Source organism: Cervus elaphus, chromosome 26 (genome assembly GCF_910594005.1).
Source record: "Cervus elaphus chromosome 26, mCerEla1.1, whole genome shotgun sequence".
Lineage (NCBI taxonomy): Eukaryota > Metazoa > Chordata > Mammalia > Artiodactyla > Cervidae > Cervus > Cervus elaphus.
The window spans coordinates 30,238,187-30,262,327 of record NC_057840.1 but is presented as its reverse complement, the minus strand read 5'-3'; the positions used below and the strand labels follow the sequence as shown (position 1 = coordinate 30,262,327).

Sequence of the window (24,141 nt, the reverse complement as noted above, 5' to 3'; positions counted from 1 at the left end):
TGCAAATAAAGACAATAGAATTCAACCTAGCCATTATGTCCATTTTGTGTTTTGAAAATTGTACTGTGTTCTAAAAGTACTTCTGCTGAATGAACTACTGCTTCAAATAAATGGGCCATATTTAAAATGAAACCCAGACTAGTACTTTCTACAAAGAGGATTTTAGAAATAAATATATATTTTTTGATATCTTTACCTTATTTTCTTTTATTTTTTTTTCAGTGTATGGGATCTTTTTTTCCCCCATTTATTTTTATTAGTTGGAGGCTAATTACTTTACAATATTGTAGTGGGTTTTGATCAATCAAAAAATGGGCCAAAGATCTAAACAGACATTTCTCCAAAGAAGACATACAGATGGCTAACAAACACATGAAAAGATGCTCAACATCACTCATTATCAGAGAAATGCAAATCAAAACCACAATGAGGTACCATTACATGCCAGTCAGGATGGCTGCTATCCAAAAGTCTACAAGCAATAAATATTTTTAAGTAAGCGATTTAACTGGAAAATGTAGTAACCCAATTCTCAGATCCAATCTCAGGGACACACCATGTTTAAAAGCCACAGGTAGGAACTTTACTGGTGGTCAGGGGTTAAGACACTGCCTTCTAATGCACGGGGTACAGGTTCAATCTCTGGTTGGGGAGCTAAGATCCCACATCTCATGGCCAAAAAACAAAAAAAGCAAAAAATAAAACAGAATCAATACTGAAACAAAATCAGTAAAGACTTTAAAAATGATCCACATTTTAAAAAATTCACAGGTAAATGAAGAGTGACTGAGATTTTTACCGGAATATCTTGGGGTACAGATATAAGGGGGATTCAATTCTTACCTCGTAACATCTCTTAAAAATTTATCTTCCCTATAATCTCTAAATAACAGCTCACAATTTCATGGGGGCTTCTCATTTCCTAAACCAACATCTCTAAATACCTGGTTCCGAAGTCTCTCGAAATCTATTAGCTAGCTTATTCTATCCCTTTCATTCTTATGAATTTTTGGTCATTCCTCTTCTCCCATTTCCTTAAATGCAATTCACCAAAGCTCAGGACTAAAGACCTGGAGAGACAAGGTAGGATGAGGGGAGTCAAGGTGGACAAAGACAAGATTTCTCTTTTTAATTGAGGTTGTGGAGAAGAGTGAGCACGTGCACATGTTACCAAGTCCTATTCCACTTACAACCAAAAACCAAACTGAAGTCCAGCCACATTCAAGCCTACTCACAAGTACAGGGCTCTTCCCCATCTTGTCCTTTTCTTTTGCTCCTTTCCCCGCATCCCACTTCTCGGCATTGATGTCAGCTTCGCTCCATTCTGGCCAGATCGGAAATTTCCCCTTCTTTTGTTCAGACGGTTGTACATTACTGCCAAAAGGGTACTGACTAGGGACAGAGAGGGGAGGTGGTTTGGATTCAAATCTCTGAGGTTAAAATACTAGATAATTTCATGAAATAAATTTAATTATCTTCTTGGCAAACAAAACAAACATATTTCTCAATACAGTCATACCTGTAGATAGACAACTTCCACATGTTAAGGGTTTAAAGACTGAAATACCACAAAGAGATTATTCTGTAAGCAAATTTTGAGCATTAGCTCCTCTATAGCATCACTGACTCAATGAACATGAATTTGAGCAAACTCTAGGAGACAGAGAAGGACAGGGGAGCCTGGTGTGCTGCAGTCCATGGGGTTGCAGAGTCAGATACAACTTAGCAACTGAACAACAAGTCTTTACTTTCTGAGGCAGGACATTCATCATCAACATAGAAGGGGAACAACAATGAAGGGGAATGGTGATGGTTTAGTTGCTAAGTCATGTCTGACTCTTGCAACCCCATGGACTATAGCCCACCAGGCTCCTCTGTCCATGGGATTTCCCAGGCAAGAATACTGGAGTGGGTTGCCATTTCCTTCTCCAGGTAAGCTTCCCAACCCAGGGATTGAACCCAGGTCTCCTGCATTGGCAGGCAGATTCTTTATTGACTGAGCCATCAGGGAATTTTTATATATAATTCACACCCCCAAAAAATCCTTTACTTGTATAATAGTAATACATTAGTTATGGTAATAGCTTTCTGAAGAAGAGTGCAACTATAATTTGGATTTTTCCCAACATAAAAAGTCCACTATGGTCATCATTTTAAAGGAAAATTTAGAAACACAAATCAGATAAATAAGAAAAGCATACTCACATCATTCTAGAAACCACATCATTAAAAAGTATTCATCCCCTCAGATTAATGTACAAGGATATACATCTTTCTTTAAAAATGACATTATTCATCATGTTCTCTTTTATAGATTGCTTTTTTCCACTTATCAGTATACTGTTGATAGTTTCCATGCAAATAAGTGTTTACATATCTAAATACTAATTTAATGATTGCATAATATTCCATTGTATGATACATTGTCTTTCATTTAACTTTATTTGGAAATTTGAGGCTTTTAATTTTTAAATTATTCCCAATTATAAGCAAGACTGTGATGGCTGCCCTTTTACCAAATCTTTGCACACCTTATCATTTCCTTAGGATAACCAATATTCTATCAATTACTGCAGCTGTATCCCTGCCCTTGTACTCCATGTACAAAGAGAAGAAGAAAAAACAGAAAACGGAGAAAAGCAGTCAGGAAGTGTGGTTGTTGTTCAGTCGATAAGTCATATCCAACTCTGCACCCCCATGGACTGCAGCACACCAGGCTTCCCTGTCCTGTCTCCTGGAGTTTTCTCAGCCTCATGTCCATTGAGTTGATGATGCCATCCAACCATCTCATACTCCATTGCCCACTTCTCATCTTGCCCTCAATCTTTCCCAGCATTAGGGTTTTTTTCCAGTGAGCCGGCTCTTCACATAAGGTGGCCAGAGTATTGGAGCTTTAGCTTCAGCATCAGTCCTTCCAATGAGTATTCAGGACTGATTTCCTTTAGGATTAACTGGTTTGATCTCCTTGCAATCCAAGGGACTCTCAAGAGTCTTCCCCAGCACAGCAATTTGAAAGCATCAATTCCTTGGCATTCAGCCTTCTTTATGGTCCAACTCTCACATCTGTACATGACTACTGGAAAAACCATAGTTTTGACTAGACAGACCTTTGTCAGCAAAGTGATATCTCTGCTTTTTAATAAACTACCTAGTTTTGTCATAGGTTTTCTCCAAAGGAGCAAGCGTCTTTTAATGTCACGGCTGCAGTCGCCGTCTGCAATTTGGGATGATGCAGATGAACCCATTCTTTATGTTAAAGTTAGTAATCAGTACTAGTTCTCTAGATCAGTTTCTCTGTGCTTGGGTGGATTTTCTCATTCACCTTTTTACAGAGGATTAAACTGGAAAGCCATGCCTTTATCTAAGGTGAGAGCATTTCCTTTCCTCTGGGGATCAAGATCTTACCCTACATCTTTTTAAATAAAAGTTTCCACTTTCATAAACTGGTAAGATTTCCCTGGCAATCCAGCTGTCATCCTGACTTTCAGTTCCCTTCTTATTTCTGGATCCTGAACATTTTTATTTCTTTATGTATGTGTTTCCAGATGTTATTATTTTTACAAATTGGAATCCACCATCTTGCTGGAAAAGAAAGTCTGATAATACATATGTTGTAAAGGGGTGGTTCTAAGTAGCATGTAAGGAAAATATGAAAAGGATGACTATGATAGTTATCAGGGAAAAGGGGCAATTTTTCACAATATTAATTTAAAAAAATCAAGGTATAAATTAGTGTATTATTATACCTCTGTTTTACTCAATGTTGATACAACTTTACAGATAAAAAGAAATTAGCAGTTTTTTATCCATTAAAACCGTGGTAAAATTACCTCATTTAGGAAGTTCAAAAACCCTAAAAACTCATTTTGTAAAAGGAAGATTTAATTAAAAAAAATAAAGGTTCTTTTGAGATGATGTTTTGCTTTCCTCTTCATTCTGTCAAGTGTAAGTAAATATATACTAGCTCCTTCCCTTAAGCTGTTAAGCCTTATCACTAATTGGCCTACTTTCCTTGTAACATGCCAAATTTATTTCCATCTATATTAAAGATCACTTAGAAAGAATCTCATTAGAGACATTTTATACTAGCTCAGTAGCTCCCCTATTGTGCTAAACACACAATACAAGTAGTGGTCAAATACAGCCCAATGTCAAATGTACCATAGACTTCGAATGATTGCGTACAATTGTTGCTTTGGAAACTCTCAGCACATTATGTGCCTTTGAATATCATTGCCAGAATGTACCTACTGTGCCAGCATAGTTGGGATCCTTTAAAATATTCAAAGCCCATTATTCCTGATTTCATCATTTCTGAGAATAAGATAATCCTTAAACACAAAAGTAACCCAGGACTTTTGAGGATTTAGGAACTCGTACTTTTGGTAAATAAATTTTTAAAAAATTGTAGCGTGCAAAGAAATCAGACCTGCCCCTGAAAAAATCAAGGGTATATGCAGAGTTACTCTATTCATATAGCAATATACCCAGTACTAGTAAATGATTTAATTCATTAGAATTACAAGTTGTATAAAAGATTTTGAAGGTAAGTATTTTCTCTAGTTATATGACTAAACACTTTCTTCTACACAGTTAATCTAAATATGCTATTGAGATAAGTGAACCATCCTGACCCTTTTATGAGAGGCCCCCAATTTATAAACAAAACATATCTGTGGAAATTTATTGTTTTAAAAAATAAATTAGCAAAAGTCAACAAGGATTGTTTATAGTATAAAATATGCTCAGACACTCAGTCATGTTCAACTCTTTGGGACCCGTATATATTCCAAATGCCAAATGATATTCCAAAGGAAACCAATGTTTAGAGGGAAGAAAATTCTAGAAAGCCAGGTGAGGGACTGGTTTCCAGAGCAGATATACAAAATGTAAAGGTTCTCCTGGGGAAAAGAGAGCAAACACAAAAGAAGCAAATTTACAACAGAGGACCAAGTCAGACATCTGACATGAAAATGATACATAAAGTGGGCAACACATACAAAGGTGTTAAAATAATTGTATATTTCATTACTAAAATGAATTCATCACGATTGAAAGTTATTAAAAATGTGAGTGGCTGGTTGCTAGAGGCAGAGCGTGAGGGACGGGCAAAATGGATGTAAATGATCAAAATATGCAAACTTTCTAGACAAAGTAAATGTCACGACCATGTAATGATTAACATAGTGACTGTAGTTAATAATACACTGCTGTAGCTTTGAAAGTTACTAACAAAGTAGATCTGAAAAATTCACATCACAAGGAAAAATATGTACAACTATGTACTGTGACATGTTAACTAGACTTATTGTGGTGATCATTCACAATGTATACAAATATCAAACCATGATGTTCATAGCTGAAACTAATATAATATTATATGTCAGTCATATCTCAAATTTTTTAAAAAAGTTAATGGACTAATTACAGAAAGAACTTCTAGTGGTGGTTTGAGGGCTGGAATAGTGTAATCCACAAGCAAGTACTGGGAACTGGAATTGAGTAAGCTTAAAAGTTTATTTTGGAAAAAAAGCTGAATTCACACTGCAAATGTCAGGAGACCAGAAATAGGCTTCTTGAATGAGCAAGTGGCTAGAGTGGGCTTCCTTGGTGGCTCAGTGGTAAAGAACATGTCTGCCAATGCAGAAGACATGGGTTCAATCTCTGGGTCAGGAAGATCCCCTGGAGGAGGAAATGACAACCCACTCCAGTATTCTTGCCTGGAGAATGCCATGGACAGAGGAGCCTGGTGGGCGACAGCTCATAGCTTACAAAGAATCGGACACGACTGAGCAACTGAACATGCAGGCACAAGTGGCTAGGGTATTCATGAGCTCCCAGCTTTGAACTAAGTCTGGAATAACTCCCCTACAGTTTATGGTGTAAGAGGCAATACATCAATTTCCTGTGATTCCACAAGGAAATAGGCTGGCCAACAGGGAAAAAATGGGGATGGAGTGGCTCTCTACCTCTTTGAATGGGGTACCAGGAATAGCACTTCATTCATGGGAGAAAAGTCTCCCCATGGTAAGACTTGACTGGAAGCAAGGGTGTTGTAAAAATGCTCCCACTGATCGGAAAAGAGAAATATTCTTCAGGGAGTTCAGAAAAGCAGCTACTTGCCAATTGATGGAAATTAGTTTAATAATGTAACAACTATCCTGTCCTTTTCACTAGAGCATCCCTGTGGAATGTCAGAATGGTGGGAAGAGACTCATCCTAAAAACCATCCAAACCTAATGGCAGAAAATAGCATGGATTAGTTTAAAATATCTACAAAATATGAACAATACAAAGCAAAAAAAGAAAGAAGCAAACTTAAAACTCAAAGAACAGTCAGGAAATCACACTCAAGGAAAGATAAATACTGTAGCAGATTTAAAAGATATTTAAAATGAATATATTTAGGATTACCAAAGAGAAAAAGGAAGAAATGTTTCTGCTTTACAATGAGAACAAGAAGATACTAAACAAGCAAACAAAAAATAAGACCAATATAAAAAATGGACATTGGAAAGTTTTAGTAATGAAAACTTCAGATATTGAAAGAGCAGACTAAATAAAGCTGAAGAGGACTAATGATTTAGAAGGTAAAATTAAAAAAAATCAAGTTCTTGCATAGATAGATAAAGAGAAAATGTGAAATGACAAGTAGATAGATCATTCTCAGAAGGATGAAATGGTTAAAAGGGTGGGGGGTAGGGGAGGGTGTTTAGGAGAAATATTTTATGATATTACTGCTCAAAAATGCTCAGAATTGAGAAAGACATGTCTTCAGATTGGAAAAAGCACATCAACCAATAACAAACCACAAGTGAGAGGTCAGGAGATGGAATTCGTAATCTAGGTTTATCAGCTGGAAATTATAGGCCAATGCTGAAAATGAAAATCTGAACAATTGAGCAGTTACCTAAAAATAAATCACAATCAAGTTGACAGCAAATAGTAGACGGTATAAAGCAGTGAAGTAATGTCTTCTAAGCTGAGGTAACATAACTGTCAACCTTGGAATTAAGACCCAATTAAGCTCTTAGTCAAAAGTGAAATAGAAACATTTATTTTAAATTAGATAAAAACATTTTTAATATGTGAATTTACCATAACAGATTCTCTCCCCCTCCCCCCAAAAAAAGTAATGAAGGATTTATCTTTAGGAAAATAGACATGAATCTAGAAGTAAAGTGTGGAATACAAGTTTGCAATGGTAAATAAGTGAATCACTGTAACATTTTGGTAAAATTCTAAACAGTTATTTCGTATAGACAAATAATGATGATAATGACTTCATGCTTTTGAAAGTATCCAAAATAAAAGAGATGGGAAAGGGAGGGAATTCTGACAGACACCAGTGTGCTTGAATTTTCTTTAGGAATAACACTAACTGTGGACTTTGTAGGAAAATACTTAAAAATGAGTGTATTTTAAAAGAACAAGGATTGTTGGAATTTCCCTGGAGGTCCAGTGGTTAGGACTCTGCCTTCCATTGGTAGAGGAATTAAAATCCTACATGCCATGCAGTGTGTGTGTGTGTGGGGGGGGGGGGGGGCGGGAACAAATTGAGGAATGTCTTAGTCAATTTGGGCTGCTATAACATCATACCATAGAATCAGTGGTTTATGAACAATAGAAATATATTTTTCACAGTTCTGGAGTCTGGAAGTCTGACATCATGGTGCCAGCATGGTCAGGTTTTGATGAGAGCCTTCTTATGTTTTACAGATGACTGACTATTCATTGTGTCCTCATATGGAGCAAAGAGGTAGATAACTCTCTGGCTTCTTCTTATAAGGGCACTAATCCCAAGCATGACGGCTTCACACTTATGACCTTATTACTTCCCAAAGCCTCAGCTCCAAACACCATCACAATGGGATAAGGGTTTCAACAGATGCATTTTGGGGTACACAGACATTCAGCCTATTGCAAGGGATATTTCAAGAAATAAAATATAAAACTTCCAAACTAGGAAGAGAACAGGAGTAGATCTGACATTAGGGAACAACTCACTATGCTTTGGGGCAAAAGGGAAATAGGGAACACAGAATTTTGAAAACTAAGATCATATGAACAAATATGACTGGAGACTAAAACATTTTAGAAAAAAAACACTATTTCAGAATGAGAAAGGAATCTCAACCTACAGTTCGCTTATTTTTACCTCACATTTGTTGAACACCTGCTGTAAAACAAGCACTAGATGATGGGGTTACAGACATGTAGATACATATCTGTGTTCTTGAGTTTATTTTGTAAGGCAAGCAGGTAAACAGAAAATTTCAGAATAGTGTGGTATGTGCAGAGATGGAAGTATTCACAGGTGGTAAAGAAGGGGTACTGTGCCCCATATGAGGCAATTAGGAGAAACTTCCTGCAATAAATAGCATCTAAACTGTCTTGAAAGATAACTACAAATTTTCCAGATTGAAAAAGGAGAAAGGACGTCACTGTGAAAGGAAAACAGCATACAAGACAGACGTAAGAAATAGCAGTGTGGGTTTAGAGAATTACGAACTCTTGAGTATCTGAATGAGCATGTGGCACAAGGCAAGGGGAAATCAGGTGGGAGAGAAACACGAGGTAGACAGGCTGCCTCTATCAAGGATTTTGTTGAGGCACTTGAACCTTATTTGTAGTTATTGGTGACTCGGCCACTATACCAAGAAAATGCTTTATTTTTAGAGACATATTATTTAGCATTTACTCATAACAGACCACTGTTAAAGACAAGAAGTTCAAGGAAGACTGAAGTTGCAATACAACTCAAAAGTGAGCACAATGTAATTATGAATATCTTTTTTTGAGGTAATCTTCATAATATCTGGAAGTTGCATTCTTTCAATTAAGACTTCTGTATCATGATGTCTCCATTACATCAAAAGCCAATTTTAAAAAATATAATATCTTTGTGACCCAATGGACTGTAGTGCACCAGGCTCCTCTGTCCATGGAATTTTCCAAGCAAGAATACTGGAGTGGGGTGTCATTTCCTCCTCCAGGGATCTTCCTGACCCAGGGATCGAACTCATGTCTCTTGCGTCTCCTGCATTTGCAGGCAGATTCTTCACCAGTGTGCCCCTAGGAAGCAATATACACTGGCAAGTATACTCAATTTGGAATTTTATTTTAAAGTAAAGAATTCTGTTCACAGTTACAATACATTATTTGTGGATACATCTCTATCATTTCAGTTCAGTCGCTCAGTCATGTCCGACTCTTTGCGACCCCATGAATCGCAGCACGCCAGGCCTCCCTGTCCATCACCAACTCCCGGAGTTTTCCCAAACCCATGTCCATTGAGTTGGTGATGCCATCCAATCATCTCATCCTCTGTCGTCCCCTTCTCCTCCTGCCCTCAATCTTTCCCAGCATCAGGGTCTTTTCCAATGAGTCAACTCTTCACATCAGGTAGCCAAAGTATTGGAGTTTCAGCTTCAGCATCAGTCCTTCCAATGAATACCCAGGAATGATCTCCTTTACGATGAACTGGTAGGATCTCCTTGCAGTCCAAGAGACTCTCAAGAGTCTTCTCCAACACCATATTTCCAAAGCATCAAATCTTCGGTGCTCAGCTTTCTTTATAGTCCAACTCTCATATCCATACATGACCACTGGAAAAACCATAGCCTTGACTAGATGGACCTTTGTTGGCAAAGTAATGTCTCTGCTTTTTAATATGCTGTCTCGGTTGGTCATAACTTTCCTTCCAAGGAGTAAGCGTCTTTTAATTTCATGGCTGCAATCACCATCTGCAGTGATTTTGGAGTCCCCCAAAATAAAGTCAGCTATTGTTTCCATTGTTTCACCATCTAATTGCCATAAAGTGATGGGACCGGATGCCATGATCTTAGTTTTCTGAATGCTGAGCTTTAAGCCAACTTTTCACTCTCCTCTTTCACTTTCATCAAGGGGCTCTTTAGTTCTTCTTCACTTTCTGCCATAAGGGTGATGTCATCTGCATATCTGAGGTTATTGATATTTCTCCCGGCAATCTTGATTCCAGCTTGTGCTTCTTCCAGCCCAGCGTTTCTCATGATGTACACTGCATGTAAGTTAAATAAGCAGGGTGACAATATACAGCCTTGATGTACTCCTTTTCCTATTTGGAACCAGTCTGTTGTTCCATGTCCAGTTCTAACTGTTGCTTCCTGATCTGCATACAGGTTTCTCAAGAGGCAGGTCAGGTGGTCTGGTATTTCCATCTCTTGAAGAATTTTCCACGGTTTATTGTGATCCATGCAGTCAAAGGCTTTGGCATAGTCAATAAAGCAGAAATAGATATTTTTCTGGAACTCTCTTGCTTTTACCATGATCCAGCGGATGTTGGCAATTTGATCTCTGGTTCCTCTGTCTTTTCTAAAACCAGCTTGAGCATCTGGAAGTTCACAGTTCATGTATTGCTGAAGCCTGACTTGGAGAATTTTGAGCATTACTTTACTAGTGTGTGAGATGAGTGCAATTGTGCAGTAATTTGAGCATTCTTTGGTATTGCCTTTCTTTGGGATTGGAATGAAAACAGACCTTTTCCAGTCCTGTGGCCATTGCTGAGTTTTCCAAATTTGCTGACATATTGAGTACGGCACTTTCACAGTATCATCTTTTAGGATTTGAAATAGCTCAACTGGAATTCCATTACCTCCACTAGCTTTGTTTCTAGTGATGCTTTCTAAGGCCCACTTGACTTCACATTCCAGGATGTCTGGCTCTAGGAGAGTGATGATACATCGTGATTATCTGGGTCGTGAAGATCTTTTTTGTACAGTTCTTCTGGGTATTCTTGCCACCTCTTCTTAATATCTTCTGCTTCTGTTAAGTCCATACCATTTCTGTCCTTTAGCGAGCCCATCTTTGCATGAAATATTCCATTGGTATCTCTAATTTTCTTGAATAGATATGTAGTCTTTCCCATTCTATTGTTTTCCTCTATTTCTTTGCATCCCTATAAATACTGCTTTAAAACTTCTCACTTTAATAGTTAAAAATAAAATGTAGAATTTAAGTAATAAACCTGAGGCATATGTCCACTTTAGTTGGCATAACAGATTTCAACTTAGCAATATTAGTAACTGCATTAAATGTAAGTAGTTAGATACCAAAATTAAAAGGGACAGATTATAAGATTAGATAAAAATCAACATCCTACTATATCTATAAGAAATACTTTTGTATATGTATAAACAAATAATAAAGGGATGGAAGAACATGTTCACATTAATAAAAACAAATGCTTTAAAAAGATTTCAGAACAGAGAATATTGTCAGGATTCAAAATTTTAATTTCATGATGGTAGAAAAAGAAAATTCATTGAGATGATGTAATAAACCTAAACTTTTGTTAATATATGAATCAAAATCAGATAGACCTATAAGAATCAAAAGATAAATTCATAAATATAGTGGAAATTAGAACTATCATTCATAATATCTGATAGAACAAACTGATCAAAAATCAGTAGGGCTGTAGAAGATATAGAATATAGAATACTATCCATCAAAATTGGCTTAATTGACATTTATATAACACTTCATCACAACAGACACATATTCTTTTCAAGAAAATATTATTTGTCAAATCAGATCATAATCTGAGGCATCAAACAAGTCTCAATAAATTTAAAAGAATTCAAGTCATACAAAGTATGTTCTCTGGACAATGGAAATTACATTAGAAATCTCTAGCCAAAAAACCTGGAAATTTTGAAGATATTTGGAATGTAGATAAAATGTTTGTGATTAAACAATGTGTTAGAGAAGAAATCAAAAAGGTAGTTATAAAATATCTGGATTGAATAAAAATGAAAATATAACACATTAAAATGTATAGGATGCCACTAAAGCAATAGGGGAAATTTATAGTAAAAAATATTTACATTAGAGAAGAGTCAAATCTTGGAACAATGTACTATTTCCACTTTAAGAAATGGGGAAGAAGTAGGCAAGTTAAATCTAAGATAAATTAACAAAAAAAATGAGAGCAGGTTAATAGAATCAGAAAACAACAAAATGATCAAGAAAAATCAGCAAATCAAAAAGCTAGTTCTTTGATTGATTAAACTCTAGTCAGATTGATCAGGAATATGAGAAGATACAAACTACCAATCAGAAATGGAAAGGGGGACATTACTACCAACCCCACAGACATTTAAAAGATAATAAAGAAATATTACAAACAACGTTATGTCCATATATTTGATAACTTAGATGAAACTTAGATGGATCAGTTTCTTAAAGAATACAAACTACGAATACCCTGTAAAAGGAGATAGATTGGATTGGAGATGTTGAGTATCCCTGTATTTATTTATTAACAAAATGAATTTAGCATTAAACATATTCCCACAAATAAAAAAAAAAGAAAACTCCAAACCCAAATGGCTTCACTGGAGAAGTCTACGAAATATTTAAGAAAGAAATAATATTAATTCTGCACTAATTGTTGCCAATAACATGAATGAATATCAGAATAATTATGATGAGTGAAAGAAGCCATACAAAAGCTACACAAAAGGAGCTTTATAATTCCATTTATATAAAACTCCTGAAAATGCAAACTGATTGACAGAAAATAGGACAGTGATTGCCTGGAACTGAAGATAAGGAGGGACAGAAGGAAGGAATCACCAAGAGATCAAGGAAAGCTTTTCAAATCATAGATCTGTTCATTATCTTGATTGTGTTGATGCTTTCATATGTGTGAATGTATGTCCACATTTAGCAGAATGCATTCTTTAAATATGTATGTCAAATACAATGCAATTTATTGCATGTCAAATTTATATCAGTAAACCTGTCTTTTAAACAGAAATAAAAAGAAAAGCCTGGGGATTTTAAAAGGCAAATTCAGAAAAATCCAAACATCACTTTGTGATAGCAATATTACCTGTTATTAGAGTCATAATATATAATTAAATTAAATCTTGATTCTATGATATATTTGACTGCCAAGTCATATGCAACAAAATATATTTTGTCTACATATTCTGTCTTTCGTGTATACTGTTCCTGGCAAATTAAACCTTGTATAATTTGGAGTTGGGGAAAAAGTCAAAACTGTCCTTATATGTAATAGAAATAGTTCATACTTGCATTAATATATATTTGATAATCTGGTTATTAATAAAATGTCAATAAAACAACTTTTTAAAACTTAGAAGCACTTGTTAATCACCTACCTAGCAAAGATGACAAAATGATTAAAAAATTCTTAGGTCACTTAACAAGATTATTTAATATAATGAAACACATATTAATGCATGAGTTGAAAACCAAAGAAAACTTTAGCTGACACAAAATCATTAGAGACTTCTAAGACAAAAAAGTTTGAAAAGAAGCAGTATCTTATTTACATACAAGCAGATACATTCTCCTATATATGTTTTATTTAGATTACTTCCACTGTAAGAATGTTAAAAGTTCAATAATGTGTGAGTGTGGAATTTTGCTATTATTTTCTTCGAGCATGCTGTTCAAGGTAAAGACATGATTTGATTCATAGTGGGAGGTAGTTTATTTATGCAATGTGCAATCAGCATGCCTTATTAAGCAGGATCAGGTAATACCCTGAAGAAATCAGAATATGAATAGAATACACAATTGACTTAATTTGCATTAGGGGCATTCTGAGCCATATTCTTCAGAAACATTAAATATGTGAAGAAATAAATTGGAACCTCTAAAAAATTGTTTAATTAAAAATAGTTAAAGCCAGATTGTTATGTCAACTTTTACTCACTTGGTTTGATGAAAATTATTTAATTGGACATTTAACTTTAAAAGTTCAACATTTATCTATTTTTTTAATACCCTGTACTTGTGTGTATATGAAAATAAATAGGTGAGGGAGATTGAGGTACAAACTTTCAATTACAAAATACATGAGTCAAAGGTAAGAAATGTACAGTGTAAGGAATAGAGTCAATAATTATGTAACAATAATATCTTTGTATGGTGACAGCAACTAGACTTATCATGGTGATCATTTTGAAATATATAGACACAGCAAATCACTACTTTGTATACCAGGACCTAATGGAGTATTGCAAGTCAATTATACTTCAAAATCAAAGAAGTAAACAAAACTCATAGAAAAAGAGGTCAGATTTGTAGCTACCATAAATGGGAGTGAGGAGGTGGAATTGGATGAAGGTAGCCTAAAGTTATAAACTTCCAGTCATAAATGAGAACTAAGGATATAAAGTACAACATGATAAATATGCTTAATACTCTTGTACATCATATATATGAAAGTTGTTAAAAGAATAAATCCTAAGAGTTCTTATCACAAGAAAATTTTTTTAAAATTCTTTACTGTTGTATCTACATGAGATGACAGATGTTCACTAAACTTATTGTGGCAATTATTTCATGATGTATGTAAATAAAATCATCACAGAATGAATGCTGAGCCAAGGTAGAGAAACAATTTAAAGGGAAAATCAAAATAATATGGAAACCAACTACACATGATGGGCAAAGGTGGGTGAAGGTCAAAGATGACTGCTCTTGAAATTCAAGGTTACACAGAAGATGGTAATAAGATTCTCTAAAATGAACAGGGGAAATCTACACATTTGGGAGAGACAAAGATGACCTCCATCTTGGACATATTTAACATGGAGTAAGAGAGTACTTCCAAGTGGATCTGTCCCCTTGAACTTGAGTTCAATTACATGATAAGAACCACAGGCGTTAATTCAGTCATCTTTAATCATCATTGTTTCAGATGATCAAAAGGGATGAAAGAGAAGAGAGTAAAATAAGACCATAGGAGAATGACTTAATTTGGGGGGTGGAAGAAAGAAAACATCAGATCAGAGAGAAAGGAGAACTCTGGGAAAGGATAAGAGAGGGTAGATTTAGGTGGAGGGACACGTGTTCCTGAGAGCCCTCCTGAGAGATGGGGAGAAACAAAGGGAGAGAAAGAATCGGAGGGGGCTGCTCCTGCTGCTCGATCCCAGTGTACACAGGCCCCCAGGATCCCGAGCTTCTGCCACTTTCCAGGATCTAACACGGTTGAGCCGCAAAGCTGATATTTTAAAGAGAAAAGACAAAACGTGGTATGAAAATACATGAAATAATGTCCTTAATGACTTTAGCCAAAATCCATGAGAGAAATGACGGGTCCATAGTACCCGTGGCCTAGTACACTCACAGGCTCCAATTAGCCTTATTTTTTCCCTTCCCTTTTAAACAACTCCAACTATTTTCTTCCTGAACTCATTCCTTGTCTGTGGTGCAGAGCAATCCCAAACCCCTCCTAGACTTTTACCCAGGGTGGAGCGAACATGTGCGGTGTCCCAAATTTATAGATAATTCATTACAACTGCGAGCACTTTGTACAGTATAGCCTTCACCTTCGGCTGTGACCTCACCTGGTTAAACTCTTACTGTGCTTCTGGCTCAGACCTGGGGCAAAAGCTGGCAAAACAGAACATAATCCTTCCTGCTTCCTCTCCTTTTGCCTGTGTATCCACAAGGTTCGGTGAACTGTAGTAGCCTTTTACATTAATTTATAACTAAATTAGACACAGGTTCCTCCTGAACTTAAGACTGAGTGGTAAAGAAATGGGAACAGAAATGGCACATTAACTGAAGCAAAATATGTAATTTTGCTACTTATCAGGTCAGAAGGATGAAATAAAAATAATCACAAAATATTTGGACTATGGTCCAAATATTTGGCACCAGAAAAAAAGTATGATTATATATATATATATATATATATTCACTTCCTAGACAAAGTTTACTTTTAATATGTACCATATGTTAATTAAACCATACAAATCAACATGGCTATAGCCCTAGACCCTGGAATTAGCTAGCCTGAACCTACCTTAGGAAAAAATATAACATTTCAAAGCACCTAGTTGAATACTTCTGACAACATATACATGTCTTATTGGCAAAGGGTCAAAGAGAGAAATATTAGTATTATTTCTATCCAATATTTCATATTACATAAATTATATGAAATTACACAAATTATACCAAAGTTATATTTCTTATGTCTTAGATACATATTATAGTCATTTTTATCTCACATTAATGGTTTATAGATTATTTAATTCCTTAATTTCAATAATCTTTTACCTGTAAATGTCAAAATAATAGTAAAGCCAACTAAAATATTTTTCAATAACCACTTTTGATTGAGGTAACATTACTTTGCTCATTTAGAAGCAATAGCAACAGTGCTGTGAGTTTCAAAGTACAAATTTGACTTTGTTTTTAGGTAACCGTGAGGTACAAATTCCATGAGTTTGTACATTTAAAATCTTTTTTATTCTAACGTCTTCTACTCCTCTAATAATGGTATAAACCGAGAAGGAACAATTTCTCCTCTAAAACTAAACAAAATAAAAACTGAAAAACTGGTTGATTAAAAAAAAGAAGTTCATTGCCAGAAATGATTGTTAACCCATGTCAAATTTCAACAAATTATTAAACAAATGCTCAGATTAATATTATTTCAAAGGGAGAACTAGTGGCAGACCCCACTAAAACTAACGGGGTATTCCTATCCTCATTGAGCAGGGCTTTTTAGCTGAGATACTTATATTTTAAAAATATACAACAGATATGTATATAGTGCCCTAATCTGTGCCAACTGAGTGTTGCCCTGTGTCCCTGGGATAATTGACAGGGCATCTTCTCTCTGGGTCTCAGAGTCTCTGATTCTGAGTCAGAGGGTTTTATGGCCAAGCTGCCACAGCAGATTTCTATTTTAACTAAAAGTTCACTCACCAGTTCTGTGCTGTGCTTAGACGCTCAGTCATGTCTGACTCTTTGCAACACTATGGATTGCAGCCCGCCAGGCTCCTCTTGTCCATGGGGATTCTCCAGGCAAGAATACTGGAGTAAGTTGTCATGTCCTCCTCCAGGGGATCTTCCCAATCCAGGAATCGAACCCAGGTCTCCCCTCATTGCAGGCAGATTTTTTACCATCTGAGCTACCAGGGAAGCCCCCTGTCACCAAAGGTCACCTTTTAAATTGCAAGTCCTTAAGACATTAGCTGGTGAGGTCCTCAGAAGTGACCTGGGAACCATAAAACTCACTGTGAATCTTGAGCTGTTTTCTTCTCTCCTTCTCTTCCTTCTCTGCCCTTTTCTGTGGAGCTGTAAGGACTAGACCTAGAGCTATAAAAGCCATCTCTCTCTCTCTCTCTCTCTAGTTCTCACACACGTTTTTTTTTTTTTTTTCCTTTTTTGACTTCTGGTGGTAGAGGCATAGGTTATCTATTATCTATCAACCACTATTGCATGGTTTCATTTAAGCAGCTCTTTCTTGGACTTGGTATAACCAATAATTCATTTAATTTAATCCTCAGTAAGATATGTATTCTTCTATTTTATGTTGCTTTCATGGTATTAACCATAATTCCACTCTTGTAATAGTCTTGTTTTCAATGTTTTGTATAAACACATATGTTGATCTTTTTTTGAGAATTCTATGAAATTTAAATGCACACTTCTGTAAGTATAGAAAAACTTGAGCTTTTGAAACATATTTCACCTTGTTTTGAAAAGAAGTCTAACTATATTCAATACCCTATGACAAACCATAATGAAAAATAATATATATATGTATAACTGAATCACTTTGCTTCACAGCAAAAATTAATGCAACATTGTAAATCAACTATCCTACAATAAAATACATTTTAAAAAAAGGGGTCTAATGATATTTCATCATCTGTAAGAATCTGGAAGGTTGCATAATTCTTGTTAGTTCAACAAGTTTTGTTTGTTTGATCTTCGTTTTGGTGTTCTAGTGGAAGTGGAACAAAATTATGGAAGTATAGGCACCAAATTGTATCCCTATTGCAAGCTTCTTATTAAAGTTCTAAATATATTAGCATTTCAAGTGTAAGCATTAACACTTATAACTTTTAATACTTGAATTGCATGGCTTTTTCTTTTTTTCAGTTGTCTGTCATCTACACCCAGACTTATATTCAGTACTTCTAAGAAGATCAAATGTTTGGCTTCTGTCACTACAAATTCTTCCAGTGACATCTAAGCAATGAAAGTAACTTTGCAGGGCATACTAGTTTTCATACTAAGCTTCCCAGGTGGTTCTATTAGTAAAGAATCCCCCTGCCAATGCAGGATACATAAAAGATGCTGATTTGATTCCCTGGTCAAGAAGATACCCTGGAGGTGGAAATGGCAACCTACTCCAGTAGTTTTGCTGTAAAATCCCATGGACAGAGGAACCTGGAAGACTACTGTCCATAGGGTCCCAAAGAGTCAGACACAACTGTAGTGACTTAGCACATCACTAGTTTTCAAATTGATTAATTTAAGTTGGTTTGTAATTTCAAATTGTTATTAGGTACTAATAATGAAAGACATGGAAACCACTCCAGTATTCTTGTCTGAGAAATCCCATGGAGAGAGGAGCATGGTGGGCTACAGTTCATGCAGTCTCAAAGAGCTGGATATGACTGAAGTAACTTATCACACAAGCACACAGAGTTTTTAAAAATCTGAAAGAATCATGGAAGTTTGGAGTTAGAGAAGAAAAAAAAAGCAGGAAGACAGGGAATGTTGAAATGGGAGAATTTCAAGTAGATGACCCTTCATGTAAAGGAGAAAAACTTGAATACTGGAAGAGAAAAATGACATGTCCAATGTCAAAAAAATGGTCCAAAGGTGAGCCCTATATCAGAGATTTTATTCTTGCTGATACAAAGAAATGGGGAATACATAAAACAGAAATAAATTAATCTAATGTAAAAACTGACAGCTTAGTTACCTGGCATACTTATTCTTGGCGATTCAAAGTCATATTTATTTATGAATTTGGTGACAACTGGACATACAGTGTTCTGCTTTTTCAGTTGAAACATTTCAATTTTTGAATTTTGCCAACCAGATCAGATTTTGCCAACCAGTGGACTAGATCAGAAAGGGAGGGAGAATTGGGGTTCCATCAAATTTAGAAGGAATGAAACCAAGCTAGGTAACTAAACTATGAACTCATTTAATAAACAAATGGCAAATGGTTATTACGTGCTAGCCACTCAGCTAGGCAAAAGCCAGACATGGTCCTGTCCCCAGTTTGACACATAAGTTTAGAGAATACAAGAAATTTGTTACAGATGGCAGCTGTAGAATGATAAGGTTTAATGGGACTGCCATTTTCAAAGCTCTGAATATATCTCTCACTTCTGTACTCGGGACCATGTCAGAGTTAGTTGCATTTATTGGATGTATAACCATAAGGTGTGGTGAAATAATAGCATATAAAAACTTATACTCTCACCAGTATATTTCAAATGACAATTACATTGGAGCCTTGCTAGACTTTGATCCCTGGGCTCCACACTACTGTGTGCTTAGTCGTTTGGTTGTGTCTGACTCTTTGTGACCCCACGGACTACAGCCCGCCAGGGTCCTCTGTCCGTGGGGATTCCCCAAGCAAGAATACTGGAGTGTGTTGCCTCTTCCAGAGATCTTTACAACCCAGGTATCAAATCCAGGTCTCTAGCATTGCAGGCAGATTCTTTACCAACGGAGCCACCAGGAAAGCCCATGCTAGGTGACACCTAAATCTATGAATTGTCCTGATGTCTATCATTAGTTCTCCAGTAAACTTAGAGGATAAACGTGATTGACAATGGACTTCACATCCAGTATTCTTGTCTGGAGAATCCCATGGACGGAGGATCCTGGTGGGCTACAGTCCACGGGGTCGCAAAGAGTTGGACACAACTGAGCAACTTCACTTTCACATCCTATTATATAATGTTATAGCAAAATCTAATGATTTAATGTTTAATACATGATAGCTAGTTTCTAGAAAAGCCTAGATATGGTATAACTATTTGTCCTTACTTTTATTTTCATAACTATATATATATATATATATATATATATATATATTTATGTACTTTTATTGCTGTAATTCAATTCAGATATTTTCAGGAAAAAATAAGCATCATCTCAAAAAGAAATGGGATTCCCCAGTAAGGAAAGAGTTAACAGCTTATCTGCAGGGATCTTATCTCTATCATGTGATAGAATCACCACAAAACCAGGCCAGGTACTGTGTTTTATGGTATCTGGTTTGAACAGTTTTTTTTTTTTTTAAATGAGAGTTAACAATCTCATCTCTTTCAGCATATAAACTGTCTAAAACCAAAGCTCCTTAAGAGCTGTGAGCTTTTAATGTGCATTAATTATAATCATCACTAAGTTTGCTTTCTTTTTTTGGTGTATTCAAAAACTCTTTTGCAATCCTGTTATTGTTTCTTATTTAATCACTGTCATTCACTCATTCATTAAATAAATATCTTTGAGTGCCTACTATATATGACCCAAACATCACTCTAGGTACTTAGGATTCAATAATGTACAAAACAGAATAAAAATTATTGCCTTCAGGGAACTCCTATTTTTATTAGGATGACATATGGATAACCATAATTTTAAAGCAAAATATATAGCATGCTAATGAGAAAAACAATTAATGACAAAATAAAGTGCAAAGGAAAAGTAGGGAGTTCTTGGTTTTGTCAGAAAAGTGGGGATTGCAACCTTAAACCAGATGGCCAAAGAAGCTAACATGAACAAATGGCATTGAGCTAGATATCTAAAAGACATGATGGAGAAAACCATATGGAAATGTCTTTCTAGCAGAGGAAATAGTTAGAGCAAAGGTAGGTATTCCAGGATGTGAAAAGCATAGTATGTGAACAAGGGGGAAGTAAAGTCAGAAATGAACAGGGGGAAAGGGGAAAGACCCTGATTCTTTATATAACAGTGTAGGACTGTCCTACACTGGTATGTATCACGAGAGCAATTCTGTTAAAAATGACTTATGTATGTAAAATAATAACTGAAATTTAAGTTACTAATAAAATGAATGGATTATTTGCCAGGAAGCTGGAAGCCTGCTTATGAGAGAGAACAGAACTAGGAACCAGAGAATCTCAGACATGAGAATGAATGTAGGAGAGGAGTTCAGGGAGAGAAAAAGTTTAAACAGAAGGCATCAGTGAACAGAAGTTCAACACGGGATTCTTCAGGTGAAGACAGAGATGAAGAACTGCTGCTGCTGCAAAGTCGCTTCAGTCGTGTCCAACTCTGTGCGATCCCACAGATGGCAGCTCACCAGGCTCCTCTGTCCAAGGGATTCTCCAGGCAAGAACACTGGAGTGGGCTGCCATTTCCTTCTCCAATGCATGCATGCAAGCTAAGTCGCTTCAGTCGTGTCCAACTCTGTGTGACCCCATGGACAGCAGCCCACCAGGCTCCTCTGTCCATGGGATTCTCCAGGCAAGAATACTGGAGTGGGTTGCCATTCCTCTGCGAGATGAAGAACTAGGCATCCAACATCTAAGAGTTCAAGTAAAAATAATCTGCAGTCCACCCCTCACAGGCACAGTGGAAGAAACATGAATGATCCCCCTGAAGTAGGTTTAGCAGCTGGTGCTCTCTTATAAATTTTGTAAGTTCAAATAATAGCCCCAAACCTATGCTATTAATAGCTAGGTATTCCGTGACGGTGGTGGTGGAGGAGACAAGACAGAGGAAAAACAAAATAAGGAGGTTATATACACAGTAAAAACCACCCCAGATTAGAGAGGCATCGTTTAGATTCCATGAACTAGAGTCTGTATACTTTATCAGAGAAAATGTTAGTAACATGAATTACATATCTATATAGTTTTAACTTTTAAAAACCATTTCAGGTCTGATAGAATCTGACTAAAGCTCTTCAGCTGTTGGATGGGGCAAATACAAACTAAGGATTCACCAGCGAGGTGAAAGGTCCCTCTGTCTGCTTAGCCTGGGCCCATGCAGATGTGGTCCTAACCTCGAGCCTCGCCTCTCTGGTAAGGAAGCCGCAGCCCTTCCAAGTGCCTGGGTGGACCCTGAAGGAGAGGAGCGGCAGGAAAGGGTGGGAGGTTCGGTGGACTGGAGCCAGAAGTGCAACCACCCCGCCAAGCAGCTGAAACAGGGAAACCAGGGGCGCTGGGAGGAAGTGGATCCGGGCAGGCATAGACGAAGAATGAGGGCAAGAGTCTCCCAGGTCCGGGCTCTTACAGACGGTAAAGAAGCTGGGGGAGGCCATCTAAACCCCTGCCTTGGCAGGGTTTGCTATAGGGAAGCAGGGTCAGAGTCGGGACAAGGGGAAAGGACAAAGGATCAAGCCCGCGGTGGGATGGGCAGACAGACGTCCCTTACTCTTTAGATTTATCCGATCCGTGCGCGGAGTTGATACGATGCACCTCTTTCTTCCTGGCTTGTTTGGTGGTCATGGCAGAGGTAGCCCCAGGCAGGAGCTGAGCTCTGAGCTCTGAGCCGCCTCTGCCGCCCTGGCTGCGCGTCTGCCGTTGCTAGGAGACGGCCAGTGCGCGTCCTGCAGCCGCGGTGCTGGTGCTGGTCAGGTTTTAGCTGGGGCGGCCCTAGCAAAGGCAGCTCTAAGGTTGCAGAGGGACTGCGAGCGCCTAAGAGCTCAGGTCTCCCCAGCGGAGTGGAAATCTAGGGGTTGGGTGTCGGAGGAAGCCGGCCCGGGCGTGGATTTGACCATAGGATTAATCGGTTCTGATAAACTGGAGTTTTTCTATCAGGTTGACTCTGCCAGGCTTTGCTCTTCGGAAGCATATACCTAGATCAACTCTTTTGGATTTGAAGACATATACTATAAAAGTCTTCCAGGTGGCGCTAGTGATAAAGAACCAGTCTGCCAATGCAGGAGACTTAAGAGACCAGGGTTCCATCCCTGGGTGGGGAAGATCCCCTGGAGGAGGAAACAGTAACCCACTCCAGTATTCTTGTCTGGGAAATCCCATGGACAGAGGGTCCTAGTAGGCTACAGTCCATGGGGTGCCCAAGAGTGGGACACAACTGAAGCGACTTAGCACACACTGTGCAAATCCCTTCCCCAGGTCTTTTCTTTTTTTTTTTAACCAGGAGAAAAACAGAAGTTTAATAGCATGGATACCTCCTGTATATATGGAAGTTAACAAGGAAACTGAGTCACTCCCTTAAATGTCCAAAGCCATCACCTTAAATGCCATCTTCAGACACAAACAAAAGACCTGGGGGTGGGGGGAGAGGGAAGTCAGTTATGGCAGGCTATCACGCAAAACACAGTAAAGAAGGGTATGGTTGTTTGCAGATTGAAGTCAGGACTTGTCCGTTGATAAGAGTTACTTGAGATTTAATCATCTGCTTATTTCTGGTGGGAAAAGGGACAGCCCTTAAATATGGAGATTTCTCTATTGTAAATGTCCTTCACAAAAAGACAGTTACTATTTAGCTTTCCAGGATTCCTTTTTAAAAAAAAAACATTAGACTGAAACAATCTTTATGCCAGAGAGTCATATTTTGGAGTGGCATATTCTGCTTGCCTTAACATAGATGTACCCCACTTTGCTTGTATATTCATCTATTGAAGGATATCCTGATTAGCTCAGGTTTTCAGCTACTATGAATACTGCTGCTGTGCATAATTGTATCCTTGCTTGAATTTGGAAATAGATTTTTGAAGCAGTTGACTAAATAACGAGAGCGTGATTATTGGATCCCATAGTTTAGCTGTAGAAAAAACTGCCCAGCTGTCTTACAAAGTGGTTGTGCATGTACACCACCAGCAGTGAGGGGGCTTCCTGTCATTTCTCACCCTCCAGCAGTTGGTACTGCCCCACATCTGGAGGTCTGGAGTCCTAATAGGTGTGGTGTGACATCTCATGTTTTTAATTTGTAATTCCCTAGTAGTGTTGAAGAAGAAAATCTATAATTTTACATAACCTCCTTCTCCTTTTGCCTCTGGAACTCAGCTTTCCCCTTGCAAAGTCTAGATCACGTAGGTCATCTAGTCTCAGAAAGCGGGGACTTGCAATACTAGTGTTGTAACCCCACGTTCCAGGAAACAGACTCACTCAGAAGGACAATCAGATAGTGCGGTGCAGTTTGTACACCGGCGGGCCCAAGGTAGAGTCTCCTCTTAGCCAAGGACCCCGAACAGTTTTCGTGAAAACCTTATATACCCTAAGCATACGTGCTCAAACCCACCTCCCCAAATTCTCTGAAACTAGTCTGGACAAAGGAAAAGAAGGATACAATCAAAGCTAACCCGTGATTCATATGCCTTAAGCCTAGGTGGTTAACAGTGGACAATTATCAATAGGC

General features: G+C 37.3%; 1 protein-coding gene across 1 annotated transcript in view; it reads right to left on the bottom strand.

Moving 5' to 3' along the window:
- The window catches only part of ADGB (androglobin), a 178,598-nt gene extending 156,240 nt beyond the window's left edge, over positions 1-22,358 (bottom strand). Inside the window, exons 1-2 of the mRNA XM_043888501.1 lie at positions 22,192-22,358; positions 1,236-1,392 (exon numbers count right to left, since the gene is read on the bottom strand). Of these exons, the coding sequence (XP_043744436.1) occupies positions 1,236-1,392; positions 22,192-22,265 (231 nt within the window). The 5' untranslated portion in view covers positions 22,266-22,358. The remainder of the gene's footprint in view (positions 1-1,235; positions 1,393-22,191) is intronic.
- Positions 22,359-24,141: the final 1,783 nt, after the last annotated feature.